Source organism: Sinocyclocheilus grahami, unplaced genomic scaffold (genome assembly GCF_001515645.1).
Source record: "Sinocyclocheilus grahami isolate Dianchi unplaced genomic scaffold, SAMN03320097.WGS_v1.1 scaffold152.1, whole genome shotgun sequence".
Classification (NCBI taxonomy): domain Eukaryota; kingdom Metazoa; phylum Chordata; class Actinopteri; order Cypriniformes; family Cyprinidae; genus Sinocyclocheilus; species Sinocyclocheilus grahami.
The window spans coordinates 1,413,161-1,430,199 of NW_015505331.1; the positions used below are offsets into that span (position 1 = coordinate 1,413,161).

The 17,039-nt window shown below is 38.4% G+C and overlaps 2 protein-coding genes across 2 annotated transcripts in view; one reads left to right on the plus strand and one right to left on the minus strand.

The window, feature by feature from the left end:
* Nucleotides 1-12,767, minus strand: part of LOC107592371 (ATP-binding cassette sub-family A member 2-like) — a 33,310-nt gene extending 20,543 nt beyond the window's left edge. The window contains exons 1-9 of the mRNA XM_016281871.1: nt 12,708-12,767; nt 8,997-9,090; nt 6,131-6,242; nt 4,466-4,629; nt 3,155-3,276; nt 2,613-2,723; nt 1,292-1,468; nt 941-1,162; nt 34-386 (exon numbers count right to left, since the gene is read on the minus strand). Coding sequence (XP_016137357.1) covers nt 34-386; nt 941-1,162; nt 1,292-1,468; nt 2,613-2,723; nt 3,155-3,276; nt 4,466-4,629; nt 6,131-6,242; nt 8,997-9,090; nt 12,708-12,767 — 1,415 coding nt within the window. The remainder of the gene's footprint in view (nt 1-33; nt 387-940; nt 1,163-1,291; nt 1,469-2,612; nt 2,724-3,154; nt 3,277-4,465; nt 4,630-6,130; nt 6,243-8,996; nt 9,091-12,707) is intronic.
* Nucleotides 12,768-15,419: 2,652 nt separating this feature from the next.
* The window catches only part of LOC107592372 (carnosine N-methyltransferase-like), a 37,259-nt gene continuing 35,639 nt past the window's right edge, over nt 15,420-17,039 (plus strand). The window contains exon 1 of the mRNA XM_016281872.1: nt 15,420-15,444. Coding sequence (XP_016137358.1) covers nt 15,420-15,444 — 25 coding nt within the window. The remainder of the gene's footprint in view (nt 15,445-17,039) is intronic.

Genomic DNA, 17,039 nt, shown 5'->3' on the forward strand with positions numbered 1-17,039 from the left:
AAAGGTAACACATCGTAACACTCAAATACTCACCTGTTATTCCCACAAAGAATGGGCTGAAGACCTGCCCACAGCTGAACAAAGGCAGAAAACTGTGATCTAGGGTTTTCGGCATCGGCCTCATTTCCTGCAGCTCTGCCTCCTTCCTCCACAGGGCTGTCTGTTGTGTTGAGACCCCATGTTGTTGTGTTGGAGCTCCAGGACGTGGTGTTGGCTATAGGAGGAGGCAGGTGGCCTGCACAGGCCCCTTTAGGGAGCAGTCTGGCCAGACCTGACAGCAAATCCACATCCCTCAGGAGTCGTTCTACATCCGCCAGGTTCTTCAGCAGAGCGCCGAGATGGGATTGATCCAAGAGACCAGACATGTTAGACTGCTCCAGACGCAACTGAGGAAGGAGGACAGGAAAGAGTGCCATTACTTAATCGTAATAGGTAAAAATGTACAGTATCAGAGTGTTTCTTCAACTAATGGGCACTTTTAGCTCTGTAGACTTATAAAGTGTATTAAACACTCTTTTTGTACTCTTAATAGTTTAATTTGTTCACTAATAATGTCTAACTATATGTCTTTTTTTCCTTTTCATTTTTCCTGAAAGTAACGAAAATTCCTACCACAGTGTAATTTCCAGCACATCTCAAATTCTGTGTTTAATAGCACTCTGTGACTTTTTTTTAATTACAGTGGAAATTATATTTTGGACAATGATAAATGATATAAAATGACAGATTCCTTTCTAAAGCTAGTTTCACAGTTAGCATTTCTATATCCTAAAACACACAATAAATAAATAAGCACTTTTTGCATAATTGAACAAAATTACAGCTTGATTGGAAATAAGAATTTAATCAAATAAAAATTATAATAACTTAATAATTAACCCCTGAGACATAAAATATCACATTGTGTCCGTTTAAGAAGATGTGCTGTTCTTCCATGTACCTGATCAAAGACCTTCTGTGTATCAATCTGATCTCTCAATTCTTCACTCATCTCCTTAAACAGCTCCGCCCTCTGCTCTGCCCTTCCACCACAAACAGTCGTTCGATAGGCCTGTAAAACTGCTTCTTGTTTCTCAGGGACCAATAGGATTTTGCTCATCTCACTGTTCCCTCCTTCCCCACAAGTGAGTGTTTCAAGCACTGAACCAGTCAACAGAATTCCCTGAAAAAAATGTAAGAAGATTTGTGAGGTGTCTTCATTAAACTGAAGCTTATGATTTCTGTGGAACGAAATTGCAAAAAAATGTATTTAACATTTAAAACACTTTTAAAAGTGGAGCTGCAGACCGACCTCCACCTCACGCAGAGCTTGAGGATCAAATTTTTGGCCTCCTCCACCTCCAGTGATCCCCAGGGCCTGGGACAGGACTTTGAGCAGAGCTTGACGGCGAGCAGCTTTAGTGGGGTCTCTCAACGCCTTCTGAATCAGACCCCCCTCCAGACTACGCCAGCCTTCAAGTAACTGCTTCGGAGTATGAATTAAACATTCTGATTGTTTTATAATTGCAAGGTTATAAGCAATTGCATGCCCTAATTGGAAAGTCCTTTACAGCAAATTACTTACTATACTACTATCTATATATAGCAGGGGCGTTTTGTCCCTGTTTTGAGTAGGCCATGTCTATGCAAAACAAATTGGCACAAGAAATAAATCAACAGTCTAAATGTACTTCTTTTTTTAATGCTTAAACTTGACAAGACTGGTATGACAATAATGTGAAAACATCAGTTCAATTTTCCCAGCAGAATGAAATGTAACCGGAACCTAAGTATTTATGAAAATATGAACACACCCCACATAAAAAAAAATCCCCACATGTTGAGAGGGGGCTTTGCCTCCTCATTTCAGTAGTCTGCTACACGCCACTGATGCATTGTGAGATCACACCTAACTGTCTACTGAATCTAAACGAACAGTATTAGTTTCAAAATGTAAAAAAATTTTGTATGGGTGTCAAAATGGATATTGTATAACACATATTATTATATTTAACATTTCCCATCCATTAAGCATCATAACAATCTGATATAATTTCAATCTGATATCTTTACCTCACAACCTCTCTCCAAACCCACTAACACAAAGACATATCAACAAATTAGCAAACAGAGCAAAGGATTTACAGGCAGAAAGTGTTGCCGATACAAAAAAAAAAAAAAAAAGGTGCTGCCTGCTTCTCTGACTCTTTTTTTGCCATTTACAATGTCTAGGGCTGGGACACAGACAGGTGATTTCTCAGGACTATCTGTCAAGTAGTAGGTACATTATGTGTGTGGTATTCAAAAACAAGTTGCTTACAGCAGCTCAACAAGTATGAAATATGAATGAGAAAGGCACTGCAGCAGCACTGGTCGTGTGGGTGGGACAATTATTATATCATTTAATTATTGCAGACTTGCATTACTGTAAGTTTAGTGCTTGCACTTCTTGTGCATTTTAATGGAGTTTAAGAAATACAGAAGCAGTGTTTGTTATTTTTAAACCACATCTACTTCCTATATTTATTCAATTAGCGGTTACTTTTATACAAAATATGACCCCAAACTTTTGAACAGTAGTGTATACACACACACATGCACACGGAAATGTGTGTGTTTTTGTCATTCTATACCTCCAGCTGTACAAGCTTCTCTCCAGGACTGTGGAGTTCATGCTGTCCTTCATCTTTTTCTCCTACCTTTGATGGCACTTTAGGATACATCCCAAAGATGAGATTATACACCTGAACAGAGTACACACACATACACACGCACAAGCACAGATTTAGAAACTCCTATCTCACACATATACTTTAAATAGCCAGAGAAGAGAAGAAACGAAACTCCCTCAGGAAAACTAGCATTTCATTCGGAAATTCACAAGAGCATATCTCAACACTTTTAGATCGACTACAGCACATTAACCCGACACATTAAAGCGTGTTATGCTGGAGCTCCTCTGCCCTAAAGCATTAGATTCAATTGCACATCCTCTCTCTGTGTTGTCATGGAGCAGAATCGTTAATGGTGCTGCAAACCCGAGCTGAGACTCCAAAGAGGATGAAAGGGGAAGAAGGCTCAGAGGAGCATGACGCGGAGTCATGATTTGGACTTCAAAAGCACTGCTGTCTGACCTGGGTTGGAGGAAAAAGGAAGTTGAGGTGAGAAAACAGACCTCTTTCAGGTTGATGGGGGAGGAGAGCAGCAGGCTGGCGGTGTCTTTTGTCAGGGAAAGGTTTCTGATCAGGAACTGTTGGAACATCGACTGGTTCCTGAGGACACTTCCCACGGTAAAACCTGAAGCAGAGACATGCACACATTTTTCATCAGAAGAATTTTTATTTGCTGCAGTTGACATATATGTACACTACCATTCAAATGTTTGAGGTCAGTATTTTTTTTTTTTAAAGAGGTATGCATTAAATTGATTAAAAATGACAGTAAAGACTTTTACATTGTTACACAAAATGTCTATTTCAAACTAATTGCTGCTGAACTCTTTTGAATTTGGTATTCATTAAAGAATTCTGAAAAAAATGATTAGGGTTTCAACTAAAATATTGAGCAATACAAAATATTTTTGAACACCCAATCAGCATATAAGAATGATTTCTGAAGTATCATTTAACATTCTGAAGGACACTGAAGACTGGAATAATAGCTGCTGAAAATTAAGAATAAATGCATTAATAAAGAAAACAGTTATTTTTAATATTCAAAAATATTAGTTTTTACTGTATTTTTGAGAATGTAAGAGACTCTTTCAAAAACTTTTACAAAATATTACCAACCTCAATTGAACGGTAATGTAAGATGATTGATTCTTGAGCTCAATATTCTTTATGCAAGTACAGTATAAAGCAATCAATGTGATTATTTAGGTCATCTATTGGCCATGTGTGAATATGCAGGTTACATCGAACTTTGGTAGACAGAAAAAGAAGAAACTTTTTCACATTAACTTCATCTGTAGCCTTCTGCATTCGCATTCATACAGTAAAGTGAATGGAGCACAAAGTAAGGAATTTGTCCACTGGTGTGTAAGAAATCAGCTCCATTACACTTAAAATGCCAGATGTCTGCCGCTTCAGGCATGTATGTGTAAAATGTACTGCTGTATGGTTGTTTTCAGTGTGGTCTATTATTACATCATTACATGGTCAATCATATAAATGCATGATTACAATTGGCAATATACAAAAAGTTACTTTTTAAGGCCAAAAGTATGCATATAGTGTCAACAGAATTTACTTCTGTTATGCTACCCACAGTTGAGCCACATGAAAGCATGCATTTGAAATCTAATAACAATGAGATTTAAACACTAAATCCAGCAGAAACTGCATCACTGTTTTACTACAATAGTGATTTGCTTCTAATTTGCATGTACGGTTATGGTCAAGGTCGGTGTAGGTATGTACAGTATGCATGTATGTATGTATGTATGTATGTATGTATGTATGTATGTATGTATGTGTTTCCTGACCGTGGCTGGTGTCGTAGTGGCTCTCTAGAGGGCCTTGTGCTGAGCTCAGACTTTCAAGGTGCTGCTGCAGTGACTCCAGCTCCTCTCCCAGACTGGGCCTGTCTGACGTAAACAAGTGATTCTGCTCCACGACTTCACTGATCCTTTCTAACAATTGAGTCACACTGAAAAACAGGAGGAAAAATAAGAAGAGAGGACTATAATAAGAAGAGAGGGGCAAATTATATAAGCAGAGTAACCAACTGAAAAAAATAGCTTAGACTAGTGTGGTCCAAACTGGCCAATACAAACTGCAAAAAAAACTTTTCTAATCAGTATTTTGGAAATATGGGGGGGGGGGGGGGGGGGACATATTAAGGTATTTTACCTCAAAATCCTATATTTATATATCTCACACCAATGAGAAATTTTTTTGGTTATATTTTTTGAATGCAATTCTAGCGTTCAATTAATGAAAATTATTTTTTAAAAGGGTCATATGATGCAATTTAAATTTTTCCTTTCTCTTTGAAGTGTTAAAAGCTCTTGGTGCATAAAGAAGATCTGTAAAGTTGCAAAGACTAAAGTCTCAAACCCAAAGAGATATTCTTTATAAAAGTTAAGAGTCAACCACACCTACCTAAAACGGCTCGTTCTAACACGCCCCCACATATCTATGTCACGATGTGGGAAGATTTGCATAACGCCGCCCAAATCTTCACGCAAAAAAAGGTGGCGTAACTTTTATTCTCGCAGTTGCCGCTGCTGCCATGTTGTGGAGTCGCTGTGTGTGTGAAATAAACCAATATCCCGAGTTATTCAGTTACTCCTAACAGTACATTGACTGAACTGCTAAAAGAGAACCGATGATGGGATGTGCACGAGCAGAGCAGCTGGACTGAGTCTCGTCCTTCTGGGAGATGGCATCACAATATGTTAAGGGGCGTAAACAATAATGTACATTATATGGAAAATAATGTGTTTTTTGAACCTTAAACCACATAAACGCTTTACATTACACCAAATACACAACATAATGTTCTTTTTAGCAACGTCATATGACCCCTTTAACAGTTTTTGTTTTAATAACACAGGGTCCTTGGAGCAGCATTAATACTGATTAGTACTATCACTGTAAAAAATGATTTTCCTAAGTTGTAAATAAAAGAAAGAAAGTACTATTTCAGTCTTTCTGCTTCAAAATTTCATGCTTAATTAAGTGTGTTACTTGCTGCTTCCTTGTATTTAATTGTGAAATTACTAGAAACCTCGGAGCGAAAGATTGTTTCTACACCCTTTTTTCCAGTGTAGCTTTGTGCTGGTGTGGCTGGTGGATGAGAACAGCCATGCTCTTTACCAGAAATATTTGGAAAACATCTGTAGTAAAACTGATCAAGGATCAAGTCTTGATACTTAAGCTAGTGCGCTTCAAAAGCCAAGAAATGCTGGTGACCAGTCATGTTGAGGTCATAGTTATGTAGTTATATCACTACAATCCATCAAAAGATCAAATCATAAGCACACAGATAAGATCCATTACACAATCTAACAGCTCGTAAGATCACTAATACACAGGTGGTGATGGTGACTGCTAGTCACACCATATAATGAGAACAGAATCCATTAGAGCCCATCTTAGTCATCGAGAGAGGAAAAAAATCAGAAACCGAGTGTAGGTGGACTCACGTGGAGTTTTTATACTGCAGGAAGCCAAACTCATCCCGCTGACCATCCGGACACAAAGACTGCATGATGGGAATGATGCCCGCCGAGGTGAGAGGGGCCGCGCTGTAGAAGGCTGGACAGAACGGGGGGAAACCAGACCACCAAGGTGGAGGGACAGAGAGGACGGAGGTGACAGAAAATTGAAATCCAGTATTGCAAAGAGGTTTAAATGGGTTTGAACGAAGGTGCAGTAGTGTTCAGATGTAGAATTGGAGAGGAACATAAAACAGAGCAGTGTATGGATGGAATGTGAGCGTGTGAATAAATGAGCGGGATCGTAGGATGTGAACAAACAGAACAACAATGCCCCCTTTAAAAAAAAAAATTAAAAAAAAAATATATTAATAAAAAAAAAAAAAAAAAAGAGCCCCGCCGCAACAGGCCACGTCGCTTCACCCAGAAGCAGCAGCGTTAGCTAAACACAGCTCGCCATCGGCACCTGACGACTCTGCAAAAAACATCCCCCGATTGACATTAACACTGAGGCGTGTTATATTTCTGCTGTTCCAGTGACAGGTTGTCTGCTCACAAGAGGTAGCTGTTTTTATGGCCTCGGTTCTCTTATATCTGACATCTGCTCCCGCTCCACAAACACAGCAGAGGATTAAAAGAGCAAAGATCAGTCAGGGGAAATAACCTAATGGCTCAGCAAATGGATGAATTCAGTAATTAATTGTGTGTGGTGTGTGTGTGTGAGAGAGTGAGTGTCAGACAATTATTATCACAGCTCATTGGTTGAAGAATACAAATGTGTCGTTGTGTCAAGACAAGGTGTTTGAATAACGTGTCGTCGTAAGAAAGAAGCTTCATTCACAGTGGATTGTGGATTATGTTAGTGTTCACAGAGACATGGGGGCCCCAACACCTAAAACTCTTACACCAGGCATGACGCAATAAAATGGCAAGCGATAAAAGCTATGCTAATCCTAGTTTCTGAAATCAGCCATAAGAACGACTAGTGCAGCAATGTGACTAATGTTTGAAAACGCTCTAGGTGGAATGGGGTTTTGGACAATATCATGATATTGTGAAACATTATTACAATTTAAAATGTTTTGTTGTTTCAATATTTTATATTTTATTATATTTTAAAATATAAGGTACCCGTCATGACAAAGCAGAATTTTTAGCAGCCATTACTCCAGTCTTCAGTGTCACATGATCCTTCAGAAATATAAATCTTTCGTAACATTATAAATGTCTTTACTGTCAGTCTTGATCAGTTTAATGAGTGCTTGCTGAATAAAAGTATTAATAAAAATAAGTCTTACTGACTCCAAACCTTTGAACAGAAGTGTAAAAATATATTAAATAAAAAGGGGATTGTCTGACTTTGACGTTGTTACTGTATATTGCCATTATTATGGAACACACAAAAAAAACATTATTACTGGTCTTCAATAATAATAAGTTACTTTAATGCCACCAAACTTTTGGTGGCCAAGCTATATTTAAATTCAAACATAGATGAGCCTTCAGTGTGGACGTACAAATTTCATATAGCTTTTTGCATCACACCTGGTTATGTCACAATGTTATTATTATTATTTTTTAATACATCGTGTGCATGTATGTTGAAATATGGGAAGTCTACACATACTGCTGGAGTCATTTGCGCCCTTTTACAATTAGATTGATGCATGAGACAGTTGATATGACAAATACACAAACATGTTAGAGTCCATGAAAAAACACATGCTCACAATTAGAGGACACAGTGAAATGATCCCACAATTTAAAAGAGTTAAGAATTCAGCCATACACACACACACAAAAACATTTTCACTTACACACTGGTCCAGCATGCAGTTAACATGCACGGTGAGGGAAAAAGAATGAAAGAGAGGTAGAGAGAGAGAGAGATACAAAAGTATTGAGGACAGATGACAGAAAGAAGCAAAAAATAAAACAAAACATGGTGTGATTTCAGCACTGAAAATAACAGACATTGTGATGACATACAAATGAGGGTGTTCTGTGAATAAAAAAATACTACATGGCTAAAGCTGTCTGGCAGTCAAAAAAATCTTTGCAATCAATGACAGATTGGCAAAGTTGTATGAACCACATAGAAAAATGCTTACAACACTTAAAAGTATAGTTCACCCAAAAAATGAAACATCCGTCATCATTTAATCACCTTTGTGTCGTTCCAAACCTGTATGTATTTCTTGCCTTCAGTGGAACACAAAAGGTTATGTTAGGCAGAATGTTCTCCCTTTTCCATACCACGAAAGTTCAACATTCACTGTTGGCAAAACCTGCAATCTGAATGTACATGAATGAGCACAAGATTTAAGAGCTAGAATAAGATTTAAAGACTGTTTCCCACACAAATCTTCAGAATACTTGGAATATAATGCAAAAGTTATTGTGGACTACTTTTATGATGCTTTTTTGGAGCTTGACATCTTCACATTGTATAGAAAAGTATAGTCAGGACATTCTGCAAAGTAATTCCTTTGGTGTTCTTCAGAAGAAAAAAACCCCACACAGGTTTAGAACAACATGAGGGTGAGCAAATGATGACAGAATTTTTATTTTTGAGTGAACTGTCCATTTAATTACTGATAAAGGCTAAAGGACCCAGTCTAACTAATTCAGGCACACAGAAGGCTAAAGGACCCAGTCTAACTAATTCAGGCACACAGAACATTATTGCAGTGGGTATGTGAACTTCATAAGAACCCCAGGAGAAAACTGAAGTATTCTGACCACTGGAGGGTGGGAATGAGCTGGGTTGGGGTAAGAGCCAACTTACTCTTCCTTCCTTCCTTCACGTCCTATTACTCATATTCTTCTCTCTCTGTGCTGTTATGAAACTTACCTTCTTTCACTGGAATGGCCGGCTTCTTCTGCCGTAAGCCCAGGAGTATGAAGAAGAGCACCAGGGGGATGAATATCTCAAACGCAAGAACCCACTGCAGAGATTAACATACAGAGAAACAGGTTATAAAAGCCACACTAGCCACGGTGGCTGCTGGTGGTTATATGCATACTGCATAGTTAATTCACAGTTGGTCTGAACCTCTTTGATTGAACATCTGAAGTGTCACACAGTTCAACTAGGGCTCATCAATAAAAATGGCCCACTGGACCAGGGGCCAGTTCGTTTAAACTTTCTATTATAATATATCTGAACTGTAGAGTGGTTTCCACAAAAACTGTTTTTAAGATTGATAATAATATTAAAAAAATATTTCTTGAGCACCAAATCAGCATATTAGAAAGCTTCATGAAGGATCATGTGACACTGAAGTAATTTTGATCAAATAAATACAGTAGTAAATATAAAAATACATTACATTCTTTTCATAATAAGGTCAGTAAAAATGTTGGCTGGCTCAAGAGGATAAGCAGGAAAAAAAATCTCATGGTTGAGCCCTACCAACTGATTGAGTCCAGTGTTAGGGATTGATCTGGTAAATACAGACTGGCCAATTGGAGAGTTTTAACTTTTTTTTGGTTAAAAAGGATCCGAAAAATCTATATTTGAGCAAGTACATAAACCAGCCAGTGTTCAAAACTATTGCCTTACTTTAGCCCGATTCACAACGGTTAGCTTATAATAATGTTTTCTAATTTGAGTGGTATGGGTAGGTTTTCGCGCGAAATTCAAGCATGGCACGGCGTCATTACGTCACGTCTGTAAACATAAAGAAGTTGTCCCGGCTAGTAGGCTATATCGCATGTGAGGATCCTGCAGGTGGCTGATCGTTTATAGCCTTTTCTCACAGCAGCCAGAATAATTAAATGTATCATTTTGATGGCGGATTGTAATCCAGAAAGGATTATGTGTTTATGAAACACATGTGAATGAAATTAAATTATATTCCAGTTATAAATGCGCTTCTGATTACAGATAGCCTGGGATTACAAAGATTTGTATTTTAAAGAAAACCTGTTCGAAGGGAGCATAATTTACTTTTTGGGTTAAAAGAATTTCTTAATATGAAATTCGAAAATCATGACAATTAGATTAGACTGTGCAGAAATTGAAATCTACACGCTAATACACACTATACTCATAGTCACCAGTGCTGATGTTGTTAAAGGGATAGTTCACCCAAAAATGAAAATTGTCATCATTTACTCACCCTCATGTCGTTCCAAACCTGTATGAATTGCTTTCTTATGTTGAACACAAAAAAAAGGTATTTTGAAGATTGTTGGTAATCAAACAGTTGGTGGTTGCCATTGACTTCCATAGTATTTTTTTTCCTACTATGGAAGTTAATGGCAACCACCAACTGTCTTCAAAATATCTTCTATGTTCAACATAAGAAAGCAACTCATACAGGTTTGGAACGATATGAGGGTGAGCAAATGATGACAGAATTTTCATTTTTGGGTGAACTATCCCTTTAACAATAATCATTTGAGAATAAAGTATAACAATAATTTCAAGGGTTTGATGTGATATGAGCTAACCGATCTTTAGATTTAATCACCATTGGTAGCGAGATTTATGGTAATGATTTTTTCCTCAGTTGGTCAGAACAAACGTGGCAGACTTGTTACTTACTCATTCAGATGGCAATATATGGTGAAAATTCTTATTTGGGTCATATTCCAAGATGTAGGCTAGAATCTGTGATTGCGAAGTACAGTAAATATCCACACCGGTGCGATGACTGACTGCCACACATACTCTTCAGAACATTAGATTCATCTGCGCTGCAGCCGTGCCGACTCACAACCCACGGAAGCTAGATAATTCCGCACACAGCTGCAATTCCAGGTTTTCAAACAGAGATGGCGACAAAGAGGCAAAACTAACGGACTGCAGCTTTAACATGCAATATTTGCTAGTGGGTTGGCTAACACACCTGCTAGTGCTTCCAAACAGCCCGTTCCAACAATTATTAAAAGAGGTGGAGGAGAAATTAAAGATATCGTATACACACACACACTCCACAGCAGGTGGCTGGAAAGAGATGTCAAATGCTTTCAAGCACATTGTTTAAGGTGTGCAAAGTACAGCAGAAAAGCTGCATCCTCCAACATTTACCCCTGCATTATTTCCACTACTTATTCTCTCTCTCTCTCTCTCTCTTGAGCGCGCAATATCTGCCGATCTGCCTCGACAGTGATCCGTGCGCGAGTGAGAGAACGCTATTTAAACGATAAGGGAGAACTTAAACCGAGCTTAAACCGGCACTCTTCCTGCCTCCGTCTCTCTCTCTCTCTCTCTCTCTCTCTCTCTCTCTCTCTCTCTCTCTCTCGTCTTTGGACAAATCTGAACTGAAGTTACTTAGTTACTGAGTAAATAAGCTGTTGGTTGAAGTGTAGACTGTGATTAGGAACTCACAGGGTTATAGCCAAGGATGTTATTTATAGCTGAACTGAGATCAGCCTCTTATTCTTCTTCCCTATACGAATGCTTGCGGCTGCCATCTGTGCTTGACCGAGAGGGGCTGATCTCAGATCATTATTTAAGGGCATCCTGTCCCGACCACAATGTGTCTTTCACTGCAGCACAGCATCACCACAACAACACTGACCCCCCAACATCCCGTCTCTGTTGACAAGTGACAAGAGAAGGTGCAGAGGTTTTTCTCTTGCTGTTAAGACATTCTCCCCATCTCTGCCATTTCTGAAGGTCACAACAAACAAGAAGCTCCTTTTACATGCATCTCTCACAATACACAAAGCCGCATCTGACACAGCACACAAAGCTTCGCTTACAAGACCGTCGGTGCTAAGCTCAAGGGATGTAAACACCAGCCAAAGAGTGCTTGTTTCTTTTTAGAAAGTCCTGTGGCTTATTAAAGGGGCAAAGAAACATTGCTTCACTCACAGTCAGTTTTAAACTGTAATTTGTATGTTAGAGGCCGTTCATCTATTATGTATGGAGCTATTGTGTCTGCCTATGAGCACTGCTCCTCTTCTCAAGTGAACTCAAGTGTATTTGTATAGCGCTTTTCACAATACACATTGTTTCAAAGCAGCTCTACAGATCGAACTACTTTATTGTGATATAACGTATATCTTTACCGTGACACATCTCATGGTACAAGATTTTGGTCATATATCACCCACTGTTCTGCTAGAAAGTTATACATAATTTAAATGTGGAAGACAGAAGGGGCATGCAAACAATCAATCATTTAGTTATGGCAGTATTTTGGCACAGGTTGCTACTGTAGTCATTGGACAGCATCATATAGTAGGGGGAGTAGAACATCTGGCTGGATCTAGAAGGCCCTGGTACCAAAATTTTGTGACCTTAATGAGAGTGATGGATTATAGCGGTGGAGACACTTTAGCAACACTTTTAGCCATTTTATGGCCCATCCAAACAGAATTTAGATTCCATCCCTGTTTTTATATTTGTATCTGCTTCTAAGTGCAAGACCTGGACGTTAGGCCACAAACTATGTAAAGCTGCTCGAGACAAATGTGACTGTTAAAAGCCCAATACAAATAAATCTAAACTGAACTAAAATGAGTAAGGTGTATTAATGGCAAGTGTGTTGAATGTGCTTCATCTAAAAGGTGTAATGCAGTTTCTCGTTCCTCGACTCTAGCCTCACACTCCAGGCAGCCAGGGCTTGAAGAATGGATTTGTGGTCATTCCACACTGAAGATTACCCATATTCCCCTCTGTTAATACCCAACAGCTCCAGGCTAAAGACATATTTCTCCTGAGACTCACTGGGACATTGCTGCATTTCCATCCCGAGCAGGTTATACAGAAACAATTCCACCCAGACAACAACAAAGGACAAGGGACCTCAATACAACATGCAATGCTTTGTTTTTCATATGAATAACTCGACTAGATGATACACGGTTATAATATGTCAGGCGCTGAGTGAAGATCATTAAAGTTTATCTGGAAATGAAACCCATTTCAGTCAGTCACCGACAAAGAAAGCTGAATAAATATTTGTGGATTTGTTCAAATCTCAATCAATACAACAGCACATTCAAAAGTGATTAACAAGTGCATTAAGAGCTGAACGCTTTAAAATTGAAATGGTTCTAACTTCTTGCTAATGTAACTTGATTAGATGTTATCACTCTACCTAGCGCTAATCAACTAGTCCAGGGGTGGCGAACTCCAGTCCTGGAGAGCTGCAGCCCTGCAGAGTTCAGCTCTAACCCTAATTAAAACTCACCTGCCTGTAGCTTCCTAGTAACCGTTCAGACCTTAATTAGCTTGTTCAGGTGTGTTTGATTAGGGTTGAAGCAAAACTTTGCAGGGCTGCGGCTCTCCAGGACCGACGTTCACCACCCCTGAACTAGTCAATGACATATTTTAGAGCAGACCACAACTAAAAAAAAATAAAAAAATACAATATTCACTATGCATGACATATCTGTACCATATCAGTTATTGGCCGATATTAGAGATTTTTTTTATTTTGATATTGAATGCATACAGATATTGGATATTCATTGTGCGTGCTAATTTCCACAATTTTTTTACTTTAAAAACACATGAGTTACAAAAACAGTCGGTTATGTCTGTGAAGGTAAACAGCTGGGAAATAAATCACATGTTTTTTTAGATCTGTGTGGCAGCAGCAATATACAGTAAATAATCAATAAATCCACTGCTCTCGTCTCCTCTGAGGCTGGGACTCTAAATTTGTGTTTCATCAGTGCAGCCAAAGACAGAACAGTTAACATGTTTTGCTCAAACTTTCACCATGGCATTAGAACTGGCACACCATTGTCGCTTGCGAAATCAAAATGACGGTGCTGTGGATGGAAACTTACAGATGAAGGGGCGGTAATATTATAATGAGATCCCTTTGCCACGTCACCAAGGGAGAGAAATCAGACGCGCTCGTTTTCTCAGACACTTGCAGAAAAAGGCTTACCAAAACACAGTTACTAGGTTAATCTTTTTCACGTTTCCTTGGTTGGTAGATGCAGGCTGTAGATCCTAGGACCTGATTATAGCACTTAAAACCTGGAAAAGTCCAATTTTCATGATATGTCACCTTTAATGTTACCCATTATTGTGGGAACTCAGATAGACACTTGAAAAAAGGGAGTGATGAACGGAGTTGTTTTTCTCAAGGTCGATCCTCTTGACCCTGGGATCCTGCTCACCTCTCACACAGCAGTGCTTAAGGTATCACTCTCAAAAGACTCTGTTCTTCATCTACTATGACGTTAGGCTCTATTCAGAGATCCTGTTTCTTTTACTCACAAAGGCAGGACTGTGCTTCACCTTATTGAGTATGAAGAGTGTCTGCTTCGCTTACGAATTTGTGACAGCTAATTTTGACAGACCCGCTTAGAATTTATTAACAAAGCTATAAATTCTACAGATATATTTGCTCAGAAAAGTGGAAATAAAATGTAAAAATGACACATAAAATATATACAGATGTAAATGCTCAGAAAAGTGGAAATGAACAAATAAAACATACATTATACAGTATGTTAGATTCACACACTGTGGCTGGAGGCCAGTTACGCAGATGGCAGCATTACAGAAAATGGCTCACCTAATTTAAAGGTTAATTAACCTCTGTGTTCTTTCAGCTGCTAATTCATCTCAGTGTAATGACTGAGCAGTGAGTCATTACAGATGAACCCATTAGCTATAAAAAAGCTTCTGAAAACAGGAGTCAGAAAAGAGGTGGATTGAGACAAGACATTTACATGCATTTGTATGTAGTCTTCCCTCTCTGTGGGATCAGTGTGCATGTGAAATAAACAGAGAGGGAGAGGGAGAGAGAGCGAGGAGGAAGGGTTAAGTACAGGTCATTGGTGGGTGGTGTCTTTTATATTTGTTAACTAGCTTTACAACAGCTTCCCGTCTCTCAGCACGGTCGTAAAACAAGATAATACACATAATGCAAATAACTGTTTAATGAACATTGAAGACGTTCAATATAGAATGTATAGAAATATTTCTAAAAGTGAATGATGCACTATTAAATAAAATTCACAGTGAACAACATTAAATATAAAAACATGGCTGTGCAGTTTTTATTGCATAAGTGGGTAGCGGTGAGGTGGGAACTAATCAAAAAGACGCACGATAATTGATGCAATAAACTGCGACTGCGCACACTCGTACATATATATGATTTAGTCAAATCTGCCAATGCCATTATGATTTCTACGTTGTTAAAATAATAATAATAAAGAAACATTTTAATGACCAAAACACAGGTAAAAACTACTCTAACCACAATCCTGAGGCGGGATCCAGTCAGAGAATTCGCCGTTATCATAACATCAGCGCTCATTGTGACCGACCCCGCTACCATGAATTGTCACCATGGGGAACCTCGACCTATGTTCAGGTCTGTTCTCGTAAAAAATATTTTAAATATCTTTAACGAACATTATCATGATGTTTTGTCTGAACTCTGAATGCTAGGGTATGGCAACTGCCATACTCTGCCATAAACTGACTTACAGCTCAATTAATCTTTTTAATAAACTTTGCACTATTAAACTAAATCAACACTGAACTGACTTAAGTTAAATATAGACACTATAATCTTCAGTAGAGCTGCTTTATAGTTGAACTCGGTTCACTTCATATTAACTAGTGAACTTTGCAGCATTGAACTAAACAGGGATTAATAATGACACTAATGTCTTTTTAAAGTTACTTTACCTCTGAAATTTGTTTCATAATTGAAGAAATTTCAACATTAATACTGTTATTTTCTTTCTTTTATTACTGTGAAGCTGCTTTGAAACCATATGCATTGTATATTGTGCAACATAAATTTAACTTGACTTGACTTCAAGTCACATATTTTTACACAGTGTGAGGGAAAATTGACACAGACAGCATGAAACAGTGAAAAAGAGAATATAAAATGAGGCAGCCATTCATGAAATTCCAGTGGGCATTCAGTCTTTTGTACCAAGACAGGTGTAAGGTTGAGAAAGGGCATATTTTCTAGAAAGGGGAAAACGGAACCCAACTGTGCCACTTCCTTTAAGGGAGAGAACGATAAGGGGTGAAGGACAGCATGTCAATCCCATCATGAATTATGCACAGCCGAGAGAAGATGAATAGATATGTAACGCTTACCAGAGCTCAAGTCCCGGAGCCCGCGGATGACACAGCAGCTGTAATCTACTGCAGACCTGACTGAGAATCAACCTCTTAACCTAAATACACTCATCTACTGGAACAACTCCACACTTTCTCGGCTTCCTTTGTTTATAGCATTCAAGTCAAATTTAACTACGAAAAAGAATGGGAGAGAAAGCAAACAAAATGGAAAAAAACAAAAACAAATAAAGGACAGTGATGTAAAAGAGGAAAGAGCATTTAAATGAGAGGACAGAAAAACATAGGAGTCAATTAAGTATTCAAGTTTAACTCAAATACACCTCTTGGTGATGTTATTATGTTATTATTTGTGGGCCTTATAGTCAAAAATGTCTAAGTGGTGTGAATGTCCAGAGACTGCAAATTAGAAATGGGCTGAAATTAATGAGAAAAAAAAAAGAGAGAAAACTTCATCGTTAGTCCTAATCTTTGGATTAATAATACCAGCATATCAATACCAGTTTATACTAGCATGCCATCTACAAAATGCATGACATGCATGATTTCAATATGCAAAATGCATATAACAAAACCATAAAACAGGAAATCTGATCACAAATAACATGACTTTCATAATTCAAATATTCAAGGAAATATGTGTGAAACAGGCGTGACTGTGCTGGCACATACTCCGTCTGCAGTGCGTATGCATTGCGTTTTTTTTCCGCACCCATGTTAACGGTCCGGCAGTCTGCAGCAGTGCAGAGATCGTTTACGCGCCGAGTCTATTTTTGCTGTGCTGCACGTGCTGAATTAAAGTGACAGTGCATTGTTCGTGGTAAAAATGAACATGGATTGACATGGAAATGTAGTAATTGCACAATA